Here is a 26,382-nt window from a genome sequence, read left to right as displayed (position 1 = left end):
AAGGAGTAAATTTAAAGACACATAATGAAAACTATAATACATTGATAAAAAAAATCCCACATTCATGAATTGGAAGAATTAATATTGTTAAAATGTTCCTATCACCCAAAGTGATCTATAGGTTTAATTCAATCTCTATCAACATTTCCATAATATTTTTCATAGAAATAGAAACAGTAATTCTAAAGTTCGTGTGGAATCACAAAAGACCCTAGACAAAGCAATCTTGAACAAACAAACAAGCAAAATAAAACCAGAAGCATCATACTACGTGACTTGAAAATATACTATGAAGTCATCATAGTACTCAAAACAGCATGATACCAGCATAAAAAGACACATAGCTCAATTGAACAGAACAGAACACAACCCCAAAATAAATCTACACATTTATGATAAGTTGATTTTTGACAAACATACTAAGAACACACAATAAGAAAAGGACAGTTTCTTCAATAAATGACATTGGAAAAACTGGATATTCACATGCAGAAGAATAAAATTGGACCCTTATTTCACAATATATACAAAAATCAACTCAAAATGGATTAAAGGTTTAAACATAAGACTAGATAAAATAGTTAAAAGAAACATAAAGGAAAAGCACAATGACATTGATTTGGGCAATAATTTTTTCATATGAACCCCAAGCCACAGTGGAATTCATCCATGGAATGCAAGGATGTTTCAACATACACAAATCTATAAATATGATATATTCTATTAACAGAATGAGGAATGAAAACCACATGATCATGTCAACACAAAGTGTTGGCAAGGATGTAGAGACAGCAAAAGCAAAAACAGACACATAAGATTACATTAAACTAACAGGCTTCTGCACAGCAAAGGAAACAATCAACAGAGTGAAGAGACAACTTATGGAATAAGAGAAAATATTTGCAAACCATATATCTAAAATGCAATTTAAAAGCACAATGAGATATCACCTCACACCTGCTGGAATGGCTATTACCAAAAAGATGAATGGTAAGTTTTGGCAAGGACGTAGAGAAGAGGGAACCTTGCACGCTGCTGGTGGGAATGTAAATTAGTACAACCATTATGGAAAACAGTATGAAGAATCCTCAAAAACATTAAAAATAGAGCTACCATATGATTCAGCAGTCCTCTTACAGGTTATATATCCAAAGGAAATGGAATCAGTATGTCAAAGAGATACCTGCATTTCCACGTTGACTGCAGCATTAGTCACAATAGCTAAAATACAGAGTTAACTTAAGTGTTCATCAACAAATAAATGGATAAAGAAAATGTGACATATATGCATAATGAATACTATTCATCCCTATAAAAGAAGAAAATCCAGTTATTTGCCACAACATGGATGTTCCTAGAGGACAATATTTATGTGAAATAAGTCACATACAGAAAGATAAATACTCAATGATCTCACTTATATGTGGAATCTGAAAAGGTGGAATTCATAAAAGTAGAGAGCAGAATAGTGGTTGCCAGGGGCTGAGAGAAGGAGGGTATTGGGGAGATTTTTGTCAATTCATACAAAATTTCAGTAAGATAGAAAGAATAAATTCAAGAGATCTATTGTACAACATGGTCACTGTAATTTAATAACGATGTATTTTTTTATTTTTTTATTTTTTTGAGATGAAGTTTCGCTCGTTACCCAGGCTGGAGTGCAATGGTGCGATCTCGGCTCACCGCAACCTCCGCCTCCTGGGTTCAGGCAATTCTCCTGCCTCAGCCTCCTGAGTAGCTGGGATTACAGGCATGCACCACCATGCCCAGCTAAATTTTTGCATTTTTAGTAGAGATGGGGTTTCACCATGTTGACCAGGATGGACTTGATCTCTTGACCTTGTGATCCACCTGTCTCGGCCTCCCAAAATGCTGGGATTACAGGCCTGAGCCACTGTGCCCGGCCTAATGATGTATATTTTGAAAATCTCTAAAACAATATGAGTGTACTCACCACAAGAAATGATAAATATATGAGATAATGTGTATGTTGTTTGGTTCAACGGAGCTATTTAACAATGTATATATACTTCAAAACATCGTATTATACATGACAAATATGTATAATTTTAATTTATTAAAGAAATCAAAATCAAATCACAGAGAAATAAAATGGTGACAAATATTTTGCTAAATAATAAGTAACCATACTAATTCAAAGTTTTTGTCAAATTTCAGTATTTGGGATTCCAGGTGGTTATTACAGAGCTGAAAATTCTGCATGACAACACAAACCCTTTTTAAAAATGTATTTCACTTTTATCTTTCAATTCTCCATAGTAATCGAGGGGAATTTCACTGCTAGATAAGAGAAGGTGTTGAAGATTTGCTGAGCAGGGAGAAGCACACCAATATTAGTTTCTCCTATAGACAACACATTTAACCTATGTTTTATTTCATTCTCATAAGAGTTGGTTGTTACAAAGGTTGTAGTGGGGAGGTATCCTACTTAGGGAAGGCTGGCTGAGTGGTGGAACTAAAATTCAAGCCAGTCTATGGACTCCAAAGCCTGAGTTCTTTCCTCAGCCCTTCCCTTTAGATTTTCCTGGGATATTGGCTGGGGACTGCCTTGGAGGAAGGGGAGGGCGTGTTAAACTGGGTATATTAGTGCATAGAGGAAAAGTCTCTCAATCAAAGAGGTGTGAGGGTTTGAAAGAATTGACTAATTACAAAACATGCCCCAGACTCAGCCCCTATCTCTCTCCCCAAGTCCTTCCTTCTTTCTTTTAGGGCAGAATTTCTCCAGCTTGGCTCTATTGACATTTTAGGAAGACTAATTCATTGTTGTTCATTTTATTGGGGTGGGGTTCTCTTGTGGTTTTTAGGATGTTTAGTGGTATTACTGGCCTCCATCCATTAAATGCCAGTAGCATCCCTCTTCAATTGTCACAAAATATATTCCCAGACATTGCCAAATGGCTTCTGGGGTAGGGAATCTCCCAGATTTAGCAACCAGTTTTGTTTTTGTTTACGTTTTTGAGATGGAGTTTCAAAACCCTGTTGTCCAGGCTGGAGTGGAGTGGTGCCATCTCAACTAACTGCAAATTTCCACCTCCTGGGTTTAAGCAATTTTTCTGCCTCAGTCTCCAGAGTTGCTGGGATTAACAGGCAGGCCACTACTCCTGGCTAATTTTTGTATTTTTAGTAGAGATGGAGTTTCACCATGTTGGCCAGGCTGGTCATGAACTCCTGACCTCAGGTAAGCCATCCACCTTGGCCTCCCAAAGTGCTGGGATTACAGACATGAGCTATGGCACCCTGCCAACAACCAGTTTTATAGTGACCAGTCATCTCAGTTTGCCTTAGATTGAAGGATTTGCTAGAATCGCTGAGGCATTTATCAGGGATTCCAGGCTAAAACTGGGATAGTCCAGGGCAAATTGGGATATTTGGTCAACCAGCAAGTAAAGGTTTTATCTCCTGCTTAAATTAAGGCTGTGGTGGGAGGAGGCATTGTGTTGATTTAGTGGTTAACCTGGCAGTCTTCAGTTTCTCTAAGCTGTTACTGTACCAAGTACATCTGCCTAACACTCCTTTCTTCCCCCTCAGGTAGCCTGCTAGGGTTGTAGGGGAGGTGCCCTACTTAAGGAAGGCTAGCTGAGTGACTATATGGGTCATTACAGGACAAAAGAAGACCACAGTGAATGCTGGCCTCTGTGTGTGTGTATGTGTGTGGGAGTGGGTGTATGTTGAACTAAAGAGCTGTCAGGAGCAGCTGGGAGGGTGCTGGACTGCAGAGAGCCTATTAGTGCTGCTCCAGTGGACGTGCACATCTGTGTTTATACTGGGAGTTAATGAATATTGGATGAGGAAAGATTTTCAGTTATGTGTTACCGTAGCCTCTGACAATGTAGTATAAGCATTTTAATTTCTTTGGTGTTTCGAAATACTTTTATGAGTTACTCTGACAAGTTGTCAAGGATATTTTCCTGAGAGAAACAAATAAAAGACAAACCTCAAAAATCGTTTGCTATTAGGATTATATTTGTTGAGTTGTTGAAGATGTCTTTTAAACAGTAATAAATGTTTTGTTTGGTTCTTTGCAAATTTACAAGGCACTTTCAAAATGTCATTTGTCCTTCAGCCTCTTATTCTTGGTGTCCTTCTATGATCCTGTACAGGATGAAAACAGCTGAGTTCTGAAGGTAATAAGTAACAGGCTGAGGTCAGATGCCAGGATTTGAGTCAGGTTCACTGGGTTCCAAGTCTTGTGACCTCTCTACTCCACCAGGCTGTGAAAGAATGACTCTTGCATTCATGCACTCAGTTTGTGTTGCTGTAAACCTGAATGGTGAAATGACAAGTGTAGACACGGAAGGTGTGAATCAGCTCTATTAGCAGTGACTCTGACAATGGTCCTTCCCCTCCTCTGTCTTCCCCTTCTCTGTCTTGCTGCAAGTGGGAGGACGAAGCAGTTTCCATAAGAGCAATGTCCAAGACCCACAGTCACCTGGTGCCAAGACAATGACCCTACTGATATATGGATGTATTTTCCTGTGCTCTTTGACACAGGTGTGGAGATTATAATTTGCTGTGTCTGATTGTTTGTGCTTTCCTTTATTTCGTAAACCAGTGGCTTTTGCCAAGAACTCTTCGTGCCCTGAAGCTCCAAGCTGGTTCCCTCCCATTGGACCTCATTTTATTTTATTGGGAGGCATATCTTTCAGCTTGCAGAGCAGTGATAATTACCTGCCAGTGTCTTTTAGGAGTGAGGTACCTGGAGTTCAGGGAACCCAACCTGTGACAATGACAGCGGATGAGTTGGTTTTCTTTGTGAATGGCAGAAAGGTAAGTAGGATCTGACCTTTGGTTTGGTGTCCCTGCTCCCTGGTACAGGACATGTGTCTTCTGAAACAGCCATATCTGGTTCTCTTTCCTGTCCCCTTTTACTTGTTCTCCTGTGTTTTTCTCTCTCCCTTCAAGGGTGTTGCTGCATTTTGGTAACAGTGGGGAAGAAGACTGTCTCAGGACTAGAGCATAGACAAGATAATCAGAGGGCAAAGGAATAAGGGAGAGAGAGGCAAGAAGAGAGGCATCTGTGAGTTAGCTGCCAATTCTCTGCAGTAGTGGAGACTGGCACAGAATGAGAAAGGGGATTTGAGTTCTAGGTGAGATTTGAGGTCATCACCACACTTTGATTTCTGTGTTTAATCAAATATATCCTAATATTTATGTTGCTCTCTTTACAGAGAGAAGGAACAGGAATGTATTTTGTTGCTAATATCAGGATATAAGATGTACACAGCCTTTGAATCTAATATATAATATATATATATAGGTGTAGCAGGTGTAGCAGCCAGTCCTGATTCACTGTATGGGGATGTATATTGACACCTTGTGGCAAGCCACAATTTTTTTTTCATAAAGGGCATCTCCTGCATTCCCCCCACTCTCCACCCCTACACACTTAGTTCTACTTATGTAAGTTGCAAATCTCTTACCTACTTGAATTTACTTTATTGGTGCACAGGGACTTAGAGAAGGTGACACAGGTACCAGCCCTTGGACAAGAATGAGAGTCTTTGTAAATTTTAATGTGGTGCAGGGAGAGAGGGAGCAAGCATATTACATGGTCTCCAGCCTCCATTTGCCCTCCTACAACTGAAATGCTCACACCTGTTCACCTCCCCACTTGGGAATGAAAAGGATGGTGAAAGAGTAGACCAGAGTGAATTCTGGCCTCTGTATGTGTGTATGGGGTGGGGGTGGGGTATGTTTGCCCAGCACATTGTAACTGGCTGGGTGGACAGTGTGTGATGAATGTGTCCAGTGTGCCTCCAAAGAAGGGCAATTTTATTTGTCTTGCTATGTTGGCACTTTTGCATTGAATTGAGAAATTTTGATGTAATTTTGAGTGACTTTTGGTGTAATTTTCAAGAACAATAACATGCTTCACAGGACTCCCAGGTCTGAAATTTCCAGGATGTGTTTTGGTGACTGTAAAATAAATTTCATGAGCTGTTTCAACACCGGTACTCCAAAGATTAATGGGTTCCGTTTGAGTGGTGCCATTGGGAGGTGCTGGGGAATGGGGTCAGCCACATTCTTCTGGGTTCAGAGTTGCCTCTATGAGCTGCATCCTTTTCAGAGTTGGAGCCTGGCACCAACCCAAGAAGTCTGGCAACGCTTTCAGGTTGATAGTAGTAAGATTTTGCATCCAACAGTTCAAAGAACTTCTTTGATTCAGCAATTACATTGTAGAAACTTAGGAAACCATTGCGCAATTGGCTTTCTAGGAGAGCTACTTACACAAAGACATCTCTGGAATTTTTATTAGTAATTTTTACATTGGATAAACAGCTGGATTCAATTACTTCCAAGGTCATATCTTACTCTAAGATTTTATTATTTATTAAACCAAACCATTGGTTCAGGTGTGAAAGTGTCAAGTTTCTGCTCTTTAGGGATGGCTTGCTGTTATGCGCTCAATCTAGAAAGAAGCATTTCATGGTAAATCTGGCTTGGAGAAAATTATTTTCCTTTGCATTTTACTTTCACTTTAGGAAAATAATTTTAAATTTTTAGATGGCACCATCACATCAAACCCTATTATTTTTAGAAGCTTCTACCACTGACAGTTTCTGTGATGAATATCCATGTTTGTAATTTATAAAGACGTAGCATCTTCAGAAACTGCAGGAAAGGTGGAGGGGCAATGCAGAAAGTGATCATGTTAAAGCAATGCTATAAAAACAAGACCAAGCAAGGGAATTCTGGGCAAACAATGGCAGCTGTGAGAAAGTTTCTCCCCATTTTTATTCGCAAGATGTTATAGACCTTTTGTTATAGTAATTGTGCAAAGTAGTTATCAAAGAAGCCGTAAGAACTTAGTGACTCATTCTTAAATGTGAGCCTCCTCCTCTCCTTGTTTTGTACCACTGTCAAGGAGTCTGTCTTCATTAACTGGGATCCTGCAGAAGGTGTTAGATGCAAAAAGTTAAACACTTCTAGGGCCTTCTGTGGTGGTGATTGGCCTTGATGACTACTGTTTTCACATCTTCTTTGTTCTAGAGTCAGAGTCAAAGGAATAGAGCTGTCCAGTATTTTATTATTACTGTAATGACAGCCCTTTGAAGGCAGCATTCTATCTTTTCTGTGTAGTCACTCTCTGTCTAGTGGAGATTGTGGCACCTGGAGGAATCTGGGAGGATTTGGCAGGCAGGTTATGACTGAAGGTGTCCAGGAGTGATCCCCACAAGAAGTGAGTGTCGGCTACAGAGAGCTTCACAGTGACTTTCACTCACTGACTCATCATTCACTTGCTCACCCTCCATATAGTCAACATTTATCAAGCTCCTTCTGAGGCCTCAGACAATGGGACACACACTGGAGGAATATGATCTTTAAGACCAGGCATTTGCCATTTTGGAGCCTATAGACTAGTTGGTGAGATGATTTATAATTAGACAAAGTAATGTATTCTGAAATGTATTTCACAGAAAACTAGAGGCATGAGATTCTCTTCTTGGATATTCTTAAACCACTTAGCACAGTGCTTGGTATACAGTAGGTGTCCAACTAATGTGGATGGAATAAGTGAATGAATTTTAAAAACTTTGAGAAATCCTGTACTAAGTAAATTACTTCTCTAACTTTGTGTTTAACAATTATTTTATATTTTAAAAAATTACAAGAAGAATACAAGGAAATATTAAATACCCTTTACGTATTTCACCAGCTGTTAACATTTTGCCACATTTGCTTTATTATTCTCTCTTTCTCACTCTGGACACACAGATACACATGTATGTATTATAAGTACGTAAACAATTTTATGTATTAATGTACATAATTGACATAAATGAATATACAGTATAAGATGTTCTTTCTGAACCATTTGACAGTAAGTTTCAGACATCATGTTCCTTAACCTCTTACCCTAAGAATAGATATATTCTAACAAAACTGTAGTCCATTTATAGAAATCAGGAAACTTAGCTTTATGCAAATGTACTTCAATTTTTCCAACACTGGCATTTATAACTCTCCAGCCCCGGCCCGGAATCCAGCCTTATGCCTTGCAGTTGGTTGGCATGTCTCTTTAGTCTCCTTTAATCTAGAACAGCTCCTCAGCTTTCCTTTGTCTTTCATGACATAAGTGTTTCTGTAAAGAACAGGCCAGTTATTTTTTAGAATGTTTTTCATACTGAGTTGTGTTATGCTTTTTTTTGAGACGGAGTTTCGCTTGTTACCCAGGCTGGAGTGCAATGGGGCGATCTCGGCTCACCGCAACCTCCGCCTCCTGGGTTCAGGCTCCTGCCTTAGCCTCCTGAGTAGCTGGGACTACAGGCATGCACCACCATGCCCAGCTAATTTTTTGTATTTTTAGTAGAGACGGGGTTTCACCATGTTGACCAGGATGGTCTCGATCTCTTGACCTCGTGATCCACCCACCTCGGCCTCCCAAAGTCATGCTTTTTTTATAATTAGAATGAGAGTCTACATTTGGAGGGCAGGTATACCACAGAAGTAATGTATCTTTCTCAGTGCATTCAATCATTAGGTTTTTTGGGTTTTTTTTAAACGTCAATTTTTGGGTCTTTTTTGTGATGCAAACTTTGATGACTTGGCTAGGTGTTATTCACCAAGTTTCTTCACTGTAAGAAAAATTATCTTTACCTTTATAATTAATACAGACTATGTGAGAAGATACTTTGGGATGATACAAATTCTTGTTCATCAAATTTTTACCCACTAGTTTGAGTATCCATTGATATTCCTTTCAAAATATTTTTTATTGTGGTAAAATGTATAAAATTTACCATCTGAATCATTTTTAAGTGTACAGTTCAGTGGTATTACATACATTCATAACAACTTCCTATTCTACCTTCCCTGCAGCCCTTGGAAAACATCATTTTTTCTGTGTCTATGAATTTGACTAAAGTACCTCATTTAAGTGGAATCATACAGCATGTCTTTTTGTGACCAGCTTATTTTATTTAGCATAATGTTCATCTCTGTTGTAGCATGTGTGAAAAATTTCTTCCTTTCTGAGGATAATATTTCTGGATAATATTCCATTGTATGAGATGTACCCCATTTTGCTTATTGATTCATCTGTTGACAGACACTTTGGTTGCCTTCACATTTTGGCTACTGTGAATAGCGTTGCCATGAACTCGGGTGTACAAATATCTGAGACCCTGATTTCTTTTCTTTTTTTTTTTTTTTTTGAGACGGAGTTTCGCTCGTTACCCAGGCTGGAGTGCAATGGCGCGATCTCGGCTCACCGCAACCTCCGCCTCCTGGGTTCAGGCAATTCTCCTGCCTCAGCCTCCTGAGTAGCTGGGATTACAGGCACGCGCCACCATGCCCAGCTAATTTTTTGTATTAGTAGAGACGGGGTTTCACCATGTTGACCAGGATGGCCTCGATCTCTTCACCTCGTGATCCACCCGCCTCGGCCTCCCAAAGTGCTGGGATTACAGGCTTGAGCCACCGCGCCCGGCCTGATTTCTATTATTTTGGGTATAAATTCAGAAGTGGAATTGCTGGATTATATGCTAGTTCTATTTTTACCTTTTTGTGGAACCATCATACTATTTTCCCACAGTGACTGTATCATTTGGCATTCCCACCAACAGTGCACAAGTGTTCCAGTTTCTCCACATCCTTACCAACACTTATTTTCTGTTTGTTTGTTGATCATAGCCATCCTAACAGGTATGAGGTGGAATCTCATTATAGTTTTGATTAGTGATGTTCAGCATTTTTTCATTTACTTGTTGGCCATTTGTATATCTTCTTTGGAGAAATGTCTATTCAAGTCCTTTGCCCATTTTTGAATTGGGTTTCATAGTTGCTGAGTTTTGAGAGTTCTGCATTACACTTGTTCTCATAGTCATTGATGGCTCATTGCAACATTTACATAAAAGCCAGAAGAAAAGAGAAAGAAGGGGAGATGGAAATCCCCTTAATTTTTAATTTTTGGGGGTATGTAGTAGATCTACCTATTTATGGGGTAGATGAGATACTTTGATGTTGGCATGCAATGTGTCATAATTACATGATAGAAAATGTGGTATTCATCTCCTGAAGCATTTATACTTTGTTATAAATGATCCTATTATGCTTTTAAGTTATTTTTAAATGTATAATTAAATTATTATTGACTATACTCTGTTGTGTTGTCAAACACTAGGTGTTATTCATTCTTTCTATTTTTCGTACCCTTTGGTCATTGCTACTTTCCTCCTGCCTCCTGCTACTCTTCCCAGCCTCTGATACCATCCTTCTACTCTGTCTCCATGAGTTCAATTGTTTTGATTTTTAGCTCCCATAAATAAGTGAGAACAGGTGAAGTTTGTCTTTCTGTGCCTTACTTATTTCAGTTAACGTAATGACCTTCAGTTCCATTCATCCGTGTCGTTGCAAATGACAGGATCTCATTCTTTTTTATGGCTGAATAGCACTCTAGTGTGTATATGTACCACATTTTTTTATCCATTCATCTGTTCATGGGCACCTAGGTTGCTTCAAAATGTTAGCTGTTGTGAATAGTGCTGCAAAAAACATAGAAGTGCAGATATCCCTTTTATATACTGACTTCCTTTCTATTGTGTATATACTCAGCAGTAGGATTGCTGAATCGTGTGGTAACTCTACTCTTAGTTTTTTGGGAAACCTCTAAACTGTTCTCCATAGTGGTTGTACTAATTTCTATTGATGATTCTTAACTGGATCAATTATTGTGCTGATTATAAGATGGCCAATCATATTTATTAGATGACATTCTTCTGTCAGGAAGAGCTTTTCTGTATCTTCCATTTGTTTGTTTGTTGATATCAATTTGGATTCATAGATTTTAATTATATTTAATGTAATATAGCCCATTATGGCTGTTATTTCTTTTGATGCTTGAGTTTTACCAGAGCAATCTGCTTAACTCAACATTTCCTAAATTCACTTGCCTACAAAATGTTTTTTCCTCGGGATACTCGTTAGTATCCTGTTGAGAGTGTTCAATGGAGTGTACCTTGGTAATCCTGCTGCCACATCTTGAGAGTGGCACAGCCTTCTCTATAGCAATCCACTTGTGGCTGAGGTGATATGGAAAGTCTTTACTAAGAAATTGTTTGAGGTCTTCTGATAAGTCAAGATACAGGTGGAAGAGGAATGGCAGGGTCAAAGGCACAGGAGTTAGAAGATATAAAATGTATTATCAGTGCAGTAAGATGACCAGCTTGGCAGAGAAGTAGAAGGGAGAAAGACTGAAAATGAAGATTGGGAATATATTGAAAAGGGCCTTGAAAGACAGTCTAAGGCACTTGGATGTTACTTTGATTGTGTGGATAGTCATGAAAGGCATTGAGCTGGGAACTGATGTGATGTGATGAAAACAGAACTGCGGTACAGGAGAAACAAACAATGTGGTAGTAAGCTAACAGCCTCTTACTGTGGTCTATAAGACAGGTGATAAAGATTGCGATTTTGTGCATTTATGATTTATTCTATGATTTGTAACCAGAATATTGAGGAAGCTGGATTCATGGGGTATAATCATATTAGAAAATGAATTTTATCTACTTTCCTTTAAACTTATTCAAATAGCAAATTCTGGCAGTTTCATGAACTTTTTGTTACTCTTAGTCAATAAAAAAAATCTTACAGTTATTTTTAAGTTGCCAAACAGTCTCAATTCAGGATGGCGTGGTGAGAATAGCAAGAAAGCTCTCTCCTTTAATTGGTACTGTTGTAAGATAGCTTCTGGCTTTCTGAGCCTTTAAGGTGTTTAGAGATGACCCTTTCATTCCTTCTGTGATGGCTTTCAAGGATCTTCAAGGGCCACCACAGGGAATATTTGCATGCATGTCTCATGATATGGGCGATGCACTTTTCTTAGGCTGCTGTTCTCCATCAGCCTCCAGTTTTGGGAAGTCCACTTCACAGAGTCTCTCTCTACTGAAGGCTTCTTCCTATATTTTGGGAAACGATTGATAGACCTCCAAGCCATCTCTTTTTATCTCACGAATGGCCTGCATTACATCCACAGCCAACACTTCCACATTCTTTGCTCTACCAAGCTCTCGGGGTATGCACAAACCCCAGCACAGCTACTTCTCCAACTTAAGTTTAAAGAGGAGTTTAAACTTGTCATTGTCAGTTATTAATTTCATGTTAAGTCTATATCTTCCCCATGCTGCAAAGGTGGCACGTTAACTTTCTATGTAGCACAAAACAAGCCCCCTCACTAAGTTTGAGGTAGGAGGCAGATGCTCTTCCCTTTCTCCTTTAGGAAGGTGTGGGTAGTATAGTTCTCTCTAAAGAAGACCTTATCATGAATTCTTTCCCTTTATTATTTCAATAATCCACACACTTTTAAGCTTTGGTAATGTGTGAGGAGTACAGAAATGGGTTTTCATAGATTTCCTTTGACGATTCACTGTAGGAACTGACATAGCATTTTCTAGACCACTCTTTCCACCTTATTGAACCTTGTGATGGATCTTTAGTTTAAGATTTCTCTTCCATTACTGACATGTGTTAGTGTTGACTAATACCCATCACATGTAACACTCTGCTCAGAGCACAGGCCAACAGATTGGCTTTCCACAGTCATATGCAGGGTCTAAGAGTGTATACTCAAAGAGGCAAAGCCAGAGATTTATATGTCATGCTCTCTGAGGTCCCTAGAATGCACAGGTGTAACCTAGCAGTTGAAATGAGATGACAGGTTTGATTTGAAGGGGACTTTGCCTTGGTCGACCCAGCATGGAAGGTGCAATGCCTGTGTGTTCTATGGTGGGTCCCAAGCTGAGCACTGAGATACAATTTTAGAATTTGAGGATTTGAGCATATACATAGCCTGGCTGTAGTTTATAGGTTCATTCTTATGAAATTGAGGCTAAAAATACCTTAGTTTTCATGATCTATTCAGTACTTTGTATTAGACCATTTACGCAGTGCTGTAAACACCCAAAGCTGGATAATTTATAATAAAAGAGATTTAATTGGCTTGCAGTTCTGAAGGCTGTACGAGTATGGCAGCAGCATGTGCTCAGCTTCTGAGGAGGCCTCAGGGAGCTTATACTCATGGCAGAAGACAAAGTGGGAGCAGGCACGTGACATGGCCAGAGCAGGAGCAAGAGAGAGAGAAGGGGGCGATGCCACACACGTTCAAAGATCTTGTGAGAACTAATTCATTACTAAGGGGATAGCACTAAGCCGTTCATGAGAAATCTGCCCCCATGATCATATCATCTCCCACTAGGCCCTGCCTTCAACATTGGGGATTAAATGAAACATGAGATTTAGAGGGGCACCATCCAAACTGTATCACCCATCCCACCGACTCTACAAATTTTTGAGTGAGACACTGAAGGAAGAAATTTATTGCAGAAGGATGACTAAGTATACCTACGTCATATTTTTCTTTCATTTCTTTTAATAGGTGGTGGAGAAAAATGCAGATCCAGAAACAACCCTTTTGGCCTACCTGAGAAGAAAGTGTATCCTGATTTTAGAGTGGGAGTGATGGAGAATGGGGGCGATGGTGACTGATTCTCTAGGCCTCGCATTTCCTAGTGACCGGTGGGGTGGCCGTGAGGTGTGGAGGAAAGAGCGCTGGATTAGGACGTGGGATACCTGCATTTTATTTGCAGCTGTAATCTGAAACTCTCAGATACTGAATGAGAGGATTGTTTGTGATGATCTTTGAGGTGTCTCCCAGCTAAGACTCTAGTAATGCCAAGGTTTAATCCAGGGCCTGTAGAAAGGCCCTCATTAGCTTTGGTGAGCTTTATGGTCATTTGTCTGTGCTAAGAGGGGCCTTCCTTAGGTGACATTTGCTTAATACATAAATGGAGTTCCTGGGGAATGTTTCCAGCTCTGCCTAGGTGGAGGGAAGCAAGGGAAGGTGTGTCTATTGGGAAAAGGATGCCTGAGATAGGAATACCATAGAGGTAGCATTCACTGTAAAAACAACAAACAGGGAGCCATGGAGGGTGGGGGATCTCCCTAGAGGGACTGGGGTGCTGCTCTTCACTCAGTGTGGGGAGGGCTTCTGGAAGAGCCCCTGTACCATTAGTTCTGAGTATTGGAAGTATTCTGAGACCTTGGAACTAAAACAATAATAATAATTGGAGTTAAAATTTAATGAGCACTTCCTATATACAGGCAGGATTCAAAGTGATTTGTGTAGCTCACCTCAATCTCCGCAGGAATCCCATGGAAGTGTAACACTCCCTTTTCACAGAGGAAGTACTGAAGCCTTGTTGTGTGATGTAACCTGCCTTTTGCTAGTGTGTTCTGGGCAAATAGTGACAGAACCTGCACTAAAGCCTAGAGCCATGTTCCTAACCTCTGACCTGCACTGGAAACTCTCCAGGGGACCTGTCGGCAGGCCTATGCTCATCCTGACCTCTGCAACAAAACCCTCCTTCTCCCAGGGGGGTGTCTAGTGGATCTTTCCAGTGACGTATTTGGGGACAACAAGGATTATTTCAGCACCCACAGAAGTGAGCTGGAGCCCACAGCCTTCACTCTGGTTTGCTCCCCTCCTATCAGACAGTACTGTGGTTGACTTTGCTGTACTTTGTTCTGGATTTTTTATCTTAAGTCAGTATGTCTGGAGGTTCACAGAAGATAAACCTGGTGGTGTTGGGGAATGAAAGTGTCACTGCATCAGATCAGGTGAATGCATGGAACTCCATTTCCAGCCTATCTACCTGGGAGGTCTGGGAAGAGAAACTCGTTCTTAGGATTATTGAGATCAATTTTAGCTTTCTAATGATACAACTAATTTTAGCTTTTTAATCATTTCCATTGTAGTTTTGAAGGCCCAGAAGCCTCAGAAATTCCTTCTCATAGCAATTGGCTGTGTCACATCTCAAATGAAATGCAAAATTGAAGTTGGCACATAAATAGATATCCTTGCAGCTTATGGCTATCTGTGCTCAGAGTCAATTTATGGGAGTTCCAGGTTGGGGAGGAAACTCCAGTCTTGACTTTTACCCTAGCTTCCAGAAAGATCTCTAGGCTGGAAGAAGACCTTGCTAGACTTTGAACTGCCAGCCACCATTTATCTTCAGGTGCCCCCAGTGTTGTTTAACCTGCTGATAGCTGCATATATCCTGACTAGGACACAGAAAGCCTCCCCAGGTGTGCAGGGAAGGAAGGAGCATGGTGAAGGGAGCACACCCAATCTGGAGTCAGATGGCTGTGATGGGGCCCACACCAGCAGGGAAACATGAGTTCCTGTGTCATCTTGTGTGGCCCACGTTACCTCTTGGATCTCCGTTCGTTGCTTTTTTAAATCTGTGAGGAAGTTTCTTTCCTACCTGCTAACCAAATCATTCTGAAGATCAAATAGATATCTAGGTACAGGTGCTTTTCAAATGTAAGACGTTATATCATTGTCTTTAAATCTTGTCTTGAAAATGAGAGAAGTGACCAGGTGACAATACCCTCAGTTCCCTCCATCCTCAGTAGTGGTGGGTGGCTTAGAGGCCTGCAGGTCTGAGTGAGAAGCAGCATTGGAGCCCATGTGACTCAGGGAAAGTGACCTCCACAATAGCTGTTCTCTAGAATAGCATACTAGTTAGGCACTTTAAAAACTCAAAGTAGCAGATGATCTTTCTGCAAGTATATGTAAGAGTGTGGCCAGGTATTGGTCCCTGACCTAAAAAAAAAAAAAAAAAGATCACTATTTTAATTTCCATTCACATATTTCCTGGGTCAAATATTCAAAAGCCTCTGGTCTAGCTCTAATTTTGATTCTTGGGGATTTATCAGCCCAAAAAGTTCAGAGTGAAAAGCAAGAACTTAGAGGCTACAAAACAGATCAATGTCTTATTCTGGCCCAAGCGGCTTCACGGTGTGCTCAGCTGGGAGTGACATGACAACTGTGCCGTATCCTCCCTCATAGAAGACCTCAACACCAAGAGAAGGCTCTAGGACTGACCAACCCTGAACTCATGTCCCAAGAGATGCTACTTGGGTGCTGTCCATGGGATCTTGATGCCTTTGCTCTTCTGTGCAGTGGGTATGGCTCTGTTCCCTGCCTCCCTGGGGTGCAGTACAGCCCCTCTGAATAAGGAGGCCTGTGGGGCTGCTGTCTTCCTGGGTTGAGGGGCCTGAGCCCATGTGGGAATGAATGGCTCTACCCACATGGCTCTGCCCAGGCATTTCCTAGCAACCCAGCAGACTCCTCTCCTTGAGTTCACTCTCCTTAACTCTTGACCACCCAGTGGGGCTGAGTGGAACCAAGCTTGGCTGTGGAGAGGGGGGCTGCGGGGCTTGCACAGTGATGCTCTCCAAGTATGACCATCTACAGAACAAGATCGTGTATCCTTTGCCTGCTGGCTGACTGCCCATATGAGGGTTGCAATGCAGGACCAGCTTGTGAGGGAGTACATGAGTGTATGTGTGTGCATGTGCATATGTGTGTGAGCCCCTGTTTTTAAGGAGAATCTGTAGATAGGAAAATTGTAGAATAATCTCTTAGCAAGTATGTGCTAGGCTTATAATATTGACCAGGCTCCAATGATAAAATGACTTTTCTAAAATCCAGGTTTATATCACATTCCGTAAAATCCTTCAAGAGCTCTTCATTGCCCCTAGGACAAAGTCTCTTTGCTTTGTAGTAAAGCCCTGCACAGTATGCCCCAGGTTTCTTCTCCAGTTTTCTTTCTCAGCATGGGACCAGCATGCCACTTAAGCAGAGATCATTGTGAAATACCAATGATACAGGTCCACTAATTGCTTGGTCTTTGTTTAAGCTGTTTCCCAAGTCCTGAACTTCTCCTAGGATTTCTCCACCCAACTAACTCTTACTAGCTAGTTAGAATTGGGCAAAAATACCACCACCTCCAGGAAGCCATCCTTGATCTCTCAAGACTGGGTTAGGTGCCCCTTGTCTGTGCTGGTTCCATAGTGCCCTGTGCACAACCTTCCCAAGGTAAACTGAGGCATGATACAATTTTTTTTTTTTACAGTTTATTTGAGAAAACAACAGTTCATGAGTCAAGCAGCTCCAAATTAAAAGCAGTTCAGGAACTCCACCAGGGAAATGCAAGCAGGAGGTTTTGTAGGACGGACACAGGCATAAAGCAAAGAAATTGTTTGATTGATTACGATTCTATAGTTGCCTTATTTGGTCTATCCCATTGGAAAGTCCCTAGTTCTATAATTATAAGTTTGTTGACTACTTCTGATTGATTGATCTCTTAAGGCTTAGTTCTTTTTTTTTTTTATAAATATATTCATAAGAAGTAGCTCAAGTTAAGTTTCTCCTGCAAATCAAGTGGAGTTTAGGTCACTTATGAGGCCTAACTGATTTTGTCTGCTGAGAGTTTCTTCAGACCTGGTCTCCATTTTAATTTACTTTAACAAGATTTAAATTGCACCTTCACATGGGCTTCAATTTTCTTGGTTGACTGCAAGCTATTGAAGGGCAGAGCTTTCATCTTATTCATTTTCATTTCCCCAGCCCTCAGCAGAGTGCCTGGCATATGGCTGGCACTCAGTAGCTGATGTTGATTGTAAGTGAATGAGTGATGAATAAGAGAAGAATGCAAGGAAGTTTTAGCTGAGGGGTTGGTGTCTCATGTTGTCTGGGGGATTTCTTCTGTTTCCCGACAGAGGAATGAAAGCAATAGAGGTGAGGAAAAGCAGGGAAGCAAAGTGATTGAAGGTTCTGACACTGAGACTAAGGAAGAGCCCTGTAGGCAGGAGCCTGCTTCAAGGCTGCAGGCTGCCTGAGAAAATTCCTCTTGACTCAGCCCCCAGGGTCAGGCTGAGTAAGAGGCAGCTGAAAGTGACCCTGGCTCCCTTGTTACAGCTCAAAAGCTGAGGGTGTTCTGATGCCTGATCCCACAGGACTCTGAAGAGGCTCAGCTTTACCTACAAGGAGAGCTTCCTTTGTTCCTTGTCCAGAGTCTTCAGTGGAAAGGTGAGGGCACCAGTTGAAGAGACAAGAACAAAAATGAGAGCAGAGAGACATAACATGAAGCCTCACAAAGTCCTCCAGAGCCCACAGTCAGGCCCATTCTAATGATCTGAGTGGACAATAAATGGAATGACCTTAATCTGGGGTTCTAGCCACTTTTCTGCCAATGCCTGCCTGGCCCCCATCTGCTCCTTGCACCATGTGGCAGTGACAACTGTGGAAGGAATAGGAAGCACCAAGACAAGGCTGCATCCTGTGCAGGTAACTAGAGGAAAGGGAGCTGTGCTCTTAAGATCAGGCTGTTTCTTCTACAGGGAGGCTCATTCCAAGGCTGCAGACTTGCTTTGGGTTGTTGGGCAGAGTGTCACTGCTTAATCTAAGGAGGCTTTGCACCCTGGCCACCTCCTTATCTCCTCTGAGTACTGTGAGGCGAAAAGAAGAAACACCCAAGCCTGAAGCTCCTTCCTGTGAGCTGGTTGGTTATAACATTGCATGGTCTCAAGGGACCCAAGAGGTCAACTGAATCTGGTGGCTAGCCCAGTCCAGTTGCATTAGAACTTGGAGGAAGAGATGCAGGGGAGCTTCCTCACTTTGTTCCAGAGTGTGTTTAGAAATGCCCCAGCCTTCCCAGATTTGAATTTTAATTCTCTGTGCCCTTATTTAAAATCCCACCTACTCCCTGCAATGGTAATTCTGCAACCCTTACCTCCCACCCACAGATAGTACAAATGTGAACTGCTAGGCCTTCACCTTCATTAGAATGGAGGTTAACAAGTGCTAAATAAGATAACAGAGATTTAATGCCTGAGCAAGGCTTTTTCCTTGATGGTATCAGACCACCTGAAAATGCATTGAAATCAGAAAGACTTTTGGAAAGAGTGGGCAGTAATAATCTGGGGGGTTTGGGGAGAGAATCAGGATGCTCTTAGGCCAAGTGGAAAGAAAGAGGAGTAGAGCCCTTTTGGAAGGAAAGGCCATTGTCCCCAAAGCATTTTGTTTGAGGAAACTTGGGCTCTTTGGGAGATTATAATAGAAGTTACCAGACCTTGGTCCAGGTCTTAATTCTCCCTTGATTACTTGAGGAGACATGTCATTCAGGCAATCATGTCTTCCTGGCATCTTTCATGACATCATGGAGCCAGATCCTCCTGCAGAGTGGCTGAGTCTATTCCTTGGAATGGCATCTTGGGCCAGTCATGTGAGGTCAGCTAGGTGTGGGTGGCATTGCTTCCCATCTGTAGATTTGTTTCTTAGGCAGGAAGAGGGGAAATTACCAAACTTGTCCAACCTGAAGGAGATGTGAGAGGGTTAATTAAGGCTTGTTATTTTCTTTGAAACAAACAGATGAAAGAAAGAATAAATAGTTTAAACACAGGAGTCAGGTATTAGTCCATTCTCACACTATTGATAAAGACATACCAAAGACTGGGTAATTTATAAAGAAAAAGAGGTTTAATGGACTCAATTCCACGTGGCTGGGGAGGCCTCACAATCATGGCAGAAGCTGAAAGTCACGTCTTACATGGTGGTAAACAAGAGAGAAAGGAGAGCTAAGCAAAAATGGAAACCCATCAGATCTCATAAAACTTATTCACTACCATGAGAACAGGATGGGGGAAACCACCCCCATGATTCAGTTATCTCCCACAGGGACCCTCTCCCAACATGTGGGAATTATGGGAGCTACAATTCAAGATGAGATTTGGGTGAGGATACAGTCAAACCATATCAGGTCATATCTGTATAATCAGCCTAAAATCCTCCCTGTCCAATGGTACAGGTTCTTATTCCTAACGCTCTTATTTTGGCTACAAACAGGCTGCAGAGCCAGTTTCCACTTCTTGTCCATTTGTTTGCTTTACTTGGTTTCTGTGACACTGTGGTTCTGACTTTTCCTTCTCTCTCCACACTGGCTCCTTCTCTGCTCAGTCTCTAGTCGCTGCAGTGCCCTGAGCCCTGAGCTGGGCTCCTCCGCTTCTTCATCCATACACTCTCCCTGCATGAGTTTGATGTTGTTCACATGCCAATGGCACTTGTATTTACAACTTCAGCTTTGACCTTTCCTCAGAAGTTGGACTTACTTTTCCAGTTGCCTACTTGACATCTCAATACGGATGTCTAATCTCAAACTTAAGAAAACCCTACTCTTCTCCTAACAGCTTCCTTCCCCAGTCTTCTTCCATCTTAGTCAATGGCAAAGCCATCCACCCAATTGCTCAAGACAAGAATCTAGACATCACCTTTGAGTGTTTCTCTCATATGTCACACCCAATCCATTCAGAAGCTGCCTTCTGGTTCTGATAGTCACTGTTCTTTGAAAGGACCTTCCTAGTCATAGCTAACATTGGCTGACTGCCTGCTATATGCAGGTACAGTATTAAGGATTTTACATGAATTATCTCAGTTAGTCCTCATCACAGCTCTAGAGGTAAGTACGAGGACGATCCTCATCATACAGATGCGGGGAGAACCTGGCCAAGGTCACAGTTGGTAAATGGTGACACTGGGGCTTGACTCTGGGCAGTGACTGCTACCCCCTACCCCTGCCATTGTCTCTCAACATGGGCTGGCTCTAGTCAAGTCCTGTGGGGAGCCTGGGAGGGCTCTGCCATCCCAGGTGTCTATGTCATCTGTTCCTTTTAGGAGAGAATTGCCAAAAGCCATGGCTCCCAGTGCGGGTTCTGCACCCCCGGCATCGTCATGAGCATGTACACATTGCTCCGGAATCAGCCTGAGCCCACCATCGAGGAGATTGAGAATGCTTTCCAAGGTACGGGTCTTCAGGCACAGCCTAAGAGGTGGAATGACAGACGAGGTGCTGCGGAGGTCAGGACAAGTGCCAGGGAGAGGAGCATGAGGGACTACTCTTTGGAGAAAGAACTCAGCATCCCCCCCTGGCCCGCAATGTGGTGGCTAAGATCTGCTAGAAAGCCAACCCTCTCTTAGTTGGGAGAACTCCTGGTTGCTGTGGAGAACTCCTGGGGTCTCCTGCCTTTGGGTTAATCTTCCTGAGGTGTCTGTCTGCCTTCCCTCAGTATTGGAGTGGGGTTGGCAGTGCGTGGCTGGTGCAGGAAGATGTCCTTTGGAAAACTCCTCAGGGGCTAGTGATATGACTTCCTTCCCTCTCAGTTTTCACCAGAACAGCATTCTGCATTGCAAAGACCACCTATGTATCTGTTTCTCTGAATTGAATAGAGAAGCCTCCCTATCTATTCACCATTTCCATCATGTATTCAGTTATTTTGAGATGAAAGACACAGTCTCTGCTCTCAAAAAGTTCACAGTCTGAAGAAGAAGAGAGTTTATAATGTAGTCCAATAGGCTAACTGGTAAAGCTATGACCAACCACTGTGGGAGCACTTAGGGAGAGTCACCTGACTCAGTCTGGGCATTCCAGGAAGGCTTCCATTCTAGGAATGACTCCCTGAAGTCATGATAGATGTTCTGAAGTCAGGATAGGAGAAGGTCAAGAGGCCTTCCAGACAGAGGTAACAGAATGCAGCCTGGTAAAGAGAGCACCCAACTAGGCTGGGAGCAAAGTCACAAACCCCTCACCCATCCCAGGGACCTGCACTGACATTGCAGCTTTTTCCTTGGCCCACAGGAAATCTGTGCCGCTGTACAGGCTACAGAGCCATCCTCCAGGGCTTCCGGACCTTTGCCAGGGTAAGTGGAGACCCAAGAGCATCAGTGTCTCTGCTCTCAAAACAGCAACACTCAGAAATCACTGTTGGGAGGGAGACCAAGGGCCTCTGGTCTACAAACAGGGATGATAAGACTGCCGGTTAGTAAGTCTTCCCTCTGGGGACATCTGGCATGGGGAGTAGAGTCTGCCATTCTTATTCAGGGAAGGGTTCTTAGGAATAGCATGAGACTTTCTCCCAGTAATGATCTGGAGACCTGCTTCCTGGAAGAGGCTCATCGCCTGAGAACTAGCTTCCTCCAGTGCCTTTGGGCTTGGCAGCTTTCCTTGGAGACTGGCAGGCTCAGCCCATGGCCCAGGTGCTGAATGTAGTATTTACTAACAACCCAGCCTCGCTCAGCACTTGCATTTCTCCTCCTTCCCTTTCCTGGCTGCTTTCTGTGGTTGGCACTCTTTTGGGCTTATGAAACTAGTAATTAGATCTCCAGATAGTTTGTAAACCCCTGCAGTGTTCCTATAACTCTGAGTGAGAAGCCACAGCTGGCTGTGTGGGCATTGATTATATAAACACAGACACCCACCTGCCATCTGGCAAGGAAGGCAGAAAGCTGGCACCTCCTTTCTTGGCTTAATCTCCCCCCAGGTTATACCTGACTTCCCAATTGGGTCAAGTTAATACTGACTCCAATCAAACCATCTCATTTCAATTTGATCCTGGGTCTAGGGGAGTTACAGACTCCTTTGCTTTTCACTCACCTTTAGGGTTGGCACATCATGCAAAAGAGTGTTATGTCCATATAATCCAAGAAGGGGTGGGTGGAAATGGAGACAGCACCTTATAAGTATGGAAAACACCACACTCTGATTAATGCTGCTACTGATGAAGTATTAGCAAGAGTGTACTTAAATGAAAATGACTGAAAGCACAAATTCAGATTCTGCAGACCTGGGTTCAAATTCCATTCCATTACTTAATTGTTGCATGACCTTAGGTAAGTCTATTTGTTTTTATTAGATTGGTGCAAAAGTAACTGTGGTTTTGTCATTAAAATTATGAAAAGAAACACTGCAATTACTTTTGCACCAACCTAATAAAATGGTGATCTTATTAGGTGATTACCTTAGAATATCTACCTCACAGTATTTATAAAAATTAAGTACTTCTTGTAAAGCTTTTAGAACAATGCCTGGCACATTTCAGTTATTCAATAAATAGCAACCTTAAATTATAATGCTGATACATTTCTTCCATTAGCCACTATATAATCTTCACAAGTTACTCAGTGTTTTCTGAGAACCAAGGATTGTTAATCTTGCCTCTATTTACTTCATAAGAACCTGCTAAAAGTCATATAATGTAACCAGTCCTCTTAGTTTTTCAAAACAGAAGGATTTTTGAGCATAGCAATTGCCTTCCCTCCCTGAAGTTGAAATGGCTCCTTGATTTCATCATGCAGCACTTACCTCCCTCAATTCAGCTACCCAGCAGTGCAGAGCAAAGCAAGGCTGAGAGCTCTGAGCAGCCAAAATGCCTGACACACAAAAGGTGCTCAGAGGCTAATGCACGTTACTCGTCAGAGGTCCCCGAGATGTTTCTTCAGAGCCTTTTTACTGTTATTTTACACACAGCTCTAACAAACTCGGTTATCTAGTTTTCCTGTCCATAGCACACACTAGAAAGCATGTGGAGGGTCAGCTAGCGGTGGGCGCACTGCTCACAGCAAGAAGTGACTGTGTCTATCTGGCAGCAAGGAAAGAAATGGAGGAGCTATTAAACGGGAACAAGCAAGACTTCCAGTTTCTGGTCTGGCATGTAAGCAGCTTAGGAGTCTATTTCATCTAAACAAGAAGAAAAAAGGTGAACAAACTGAAGACTCAACAATTGTCTTCAGATCCATCAGAGGAATGAGGTCAAGGACAACTCATTGTCCAAAAAATTGGAGAGACAGACACAAGATATCAGAGCAAAAACACAAAAGCAGAAACTTCTGCAGAAACTTTTACCAGGGTAGAAAATGTAAATACTAACTGATGAATTGCTGGAGGCATAACAGGGATAAAAACTCCAGGGGGAGGCAGGTGGTGCTCTGCACTTTTGTGAGTTTTACCTCCAGGAGCTCTACTAGGTCCTCACAGTAAATGTTGGAGAAAAATCCCCTTGTGTTTCTGATAGGGAGTGGGAAAAGGAACCGTTTTGAAATATGCCAGAGCATTCTGTTCTTCTTGAGAAGGCCTGCCCTCAGGAGAAATTATTTTACCACAGCCTAAACTTCTGAGGTTATATTAGAGCCTAACCTACCTCGGGAAGGGGAAATATACAACTTCAGGACCCTCTAGTCTTTCGCCTGTGGGAAGGGAAATACACAAGTCCAGCCCCCTCCAGCTATCCTGTCCCACCAAATGGAGGAAAAAAAAAAAACAACTGAGAAGCACTTGTGAAGTTCACAGGCCAGGGGCACAAGCTCACCAAAAGACTGAGACTAATCCTAGGACTATAGGATACTTCTCCTTCATGTCTTACCGATACATTAACTAAAGCCCTATTTATATCAGGTCCTTTTAGGTAGTACATCATGTCCAGCTTTCAACCGAAAATTATAAGGCATAGTCAAAGGCAAACAAAATTTGAAGAGATTGAACAAACAGGAGAACCAGAATCAGATAGGGCAGGAATATTGGAATTAACAAATGAGAAATTTCGTAAAGCTATGCTTAGTATTCTAAGAGCTTTAATGGAAAAATAGATAACATACTAGAACAGATGCATAATGTAAGCAGAGAATGGAAATTCTTAGAAAGAATTAAAAAGAAATGCTAGAGATTGAAAATACTTATAACAAATTGAAGACTACCTTTGTTGGGCTCATTAATAGACTGAACATGGCTGAGAAAAGAATCTCTGAGCTTGAGGGTATGACAATGCAAACATTCAAAACCAAAAAAAAAAAAAAAAACAGAGAAAAGGGAGTGAATAGAAACAGAACAGAAACAAATAAGCACTGTGTGATAACTACGAAAGATGTAACATATATGTAATGGAAATAGAAGAAGAAGAAAAAGAAAAAGAAGCAATATTTGAAGCAATAATGACTGAGAATTTCCCAAAATTAATGTCAGACTTTAAACCACAGAGTCAGGAAATTCAGAGAACAGCAATCAGGATAAATACCAAAAAACAAAACCCAACAAAAACTTTCCTTTCTCTCATCCTCGAAAACGTCCTGGGTCAGGGAGATTGCATGAAGATAGACCTGCAGCATAGCACCTCCTAATAGAGTAGGATGGGTTTCAAACTCCCAAAATTCCCTGAAGATCCCAGGAGTCAAAGACTTGAAGAAGAAGGTAAAGTTTTTAGTTTCTGCAGGCAGAATCACACCTGAGAGGGACAGAGACCAAGGTTTTCAACATGCAGGAGCTGGCTGAGCCCCAGACCTGTGTGCTCGTACATGCAGTTAACTGAGCCCCAGACCAGGTGGGGCTCAAACTTCAAAAAATCAAAAGTAAAGAAAAATGACTTAAAAGAAGCCAGAGGACAACAGCCCTTACCTATAGAAAAGCAAGCATAAAATTGTATCTGACTTTTCCCAGAAACCATGCAAGCAAGAAGCATGGAGTGAAATACCTAATGTATTGAAAGAAAAAAACCAAAGCACCTACAATTCTGTAGCCTCCAAAAGTATCCTCAAAAGCCAGTGAGAAATATTTTCTCAGATAAACAAAACTTGAGAGAATTTGTTGCCAGTAGACCTGTCTTGCAAGAAATGTTAAAAGGAGTTCTTCAAAGGGAAGGAAAATGATGTAGGCCAGAAACACGGATCTACGTAAAGAAAGGAAGAGCATCAGAGAATGAATAAGTAAAGGTAAAATAAAATCTTTTATTTTCCTTAATCTTAATTAGTCTAGCAGATGGAAATTTATTCAAGATATTCATAGCAACAATGTATTTTTTTATGTGTGCATGTGTATGTATATGTGCTTGTGTATAAGTAAAATGAATAACAGCAATGATAAAATAAACAAGAGGAATATTAGAAATACTTTGTTATTGTTAAGATACTATCACTACCTGTGAAATGGCATAGTGTTATTTAAAAGTGGACTTGGATTAGTTATAAATGTATTCTGCAAACTCTAGGGAAACTACCAGAAAAAAAAAGTTTAAAATGAAGTATAATTGATATTTTATGAAAAGAGAGGAGATGGAATTATATACAATGCTCAGTTAAAACCACAGAAGTCAAAAAATGTGTGAAAGACAAAACTAGGAACAAAGAACAAGGGCAACAAATAGAAAAAAATAACAAATATGATAGATGCTAATCCAACTGTATCAATGATCACCTTAAATGTCAATGATCTAAATATACCCTTTAAAGGACAGATTGTTAGAGTAGATGAAAATAACAAGACTCAACTATATGTTGTCTATAAGAAACCTACTTTAAATGAAAAGACACAGATAGATTAAAACTAAGTAGATGAAGAAAGGTAGATCATGATATACTAATCAAAAGGAAGTGGAAGTAGCATATTAATTTTGGACAGAGCAAACTTCAGATCAAGAATAGTTATCAGAGAAAAAGAGGGGCATTAAAAATAATAAAGGAATCAATATTCCAAGAAGACATAACAATCCTTAATGTGTATGCACCTAACAACAGAGCTTCAAGATACATCAGACAAATCCGATAGAACTGCAGGGACAAACAGATGAAACCATTATTATATGTGAAGATTTCAACAACCTTATATCAGAAATGGACAGATGCACTAGGCCAAAAATCAGTAGGGACATAGTTGGACTCAATGGCACCATCAATGAATTGGATATAATTGACATTTATAGACT

The 26,382-nt window shown here is 41.3% G+C and overlaps 1 protein-coding gene across 3 annotated transcripts in view; it reads left to right on the top strand.

The window, feature by feature from the left end:
- Window positions 1-3,114: 3,114 nt before the first annotated feature.
- The window catches only part of XDH (xanthine dehydrogenase), a 79,545-nt gene continuing 56,277 nt past the window's right edge, over window positions 3,115-26,382 (top strand). Inside the window, exons 1-7 of one of the 3 annotated variants that reach the window (XM_064363967.1) lie at window positions 3,115-3,199; window positions 4,707-4,788; window positions 13,394-13,451; window positions 16,191-16,287; window positions 18,043-18,151; window positions 20,534-20,660; window positions 21,495-21,556. In XM_064363967.1, the coding sequence (XP_064220037.1) occupies window positions 4,747-4,788; window positions 13,394-13,451; window positions 16,191-16,287; window positions 18,043-18,151; window positions 20,534-20,660; window positions 21,495-21,556 (495 nt within the window). In that variant the 5' untranslated portion in view covers window positions 3,115-3,199; window positions 4,707-4,746. Of the gene's footprint in view, window positions 3,200-4,654; window positions 4,789-13,080; window positions 13,131-13,393; window positions 13,452-16,190; window positions 16,288-18,042; window positions 18,152-20,533; window positions 20,661-21,494; window positions 21,557-26,382 lie in introns of those variants that run through there. The other 2 variants (XM_021674431.2, XM_021674432.2) reach the window with 2 other exon arrangements.

The sequence above is a fragment of the Aotus nancymaae genome, unplaced genomic scaffold (assembly GCF_030222135.1).
Source record: "Aotus nancymaae isolate 86718 unplaced genomic scaffold, 86718_ANA_hifiasm-v0.15.2.pri h1tg000057l, whole genome shotgun sequence".
Classification (NCBI taxonomy): Eukaryota; Metazoa; Chordata; class Mammalia; order Primates; family Aotidae; genus Aotus; species Aotus nancymaae.
The sequence above is the reverse complement of the archived record's forward strand: the minus strand, read 5'-3'. Positions and strand labels throughout refer to the sequence as shown.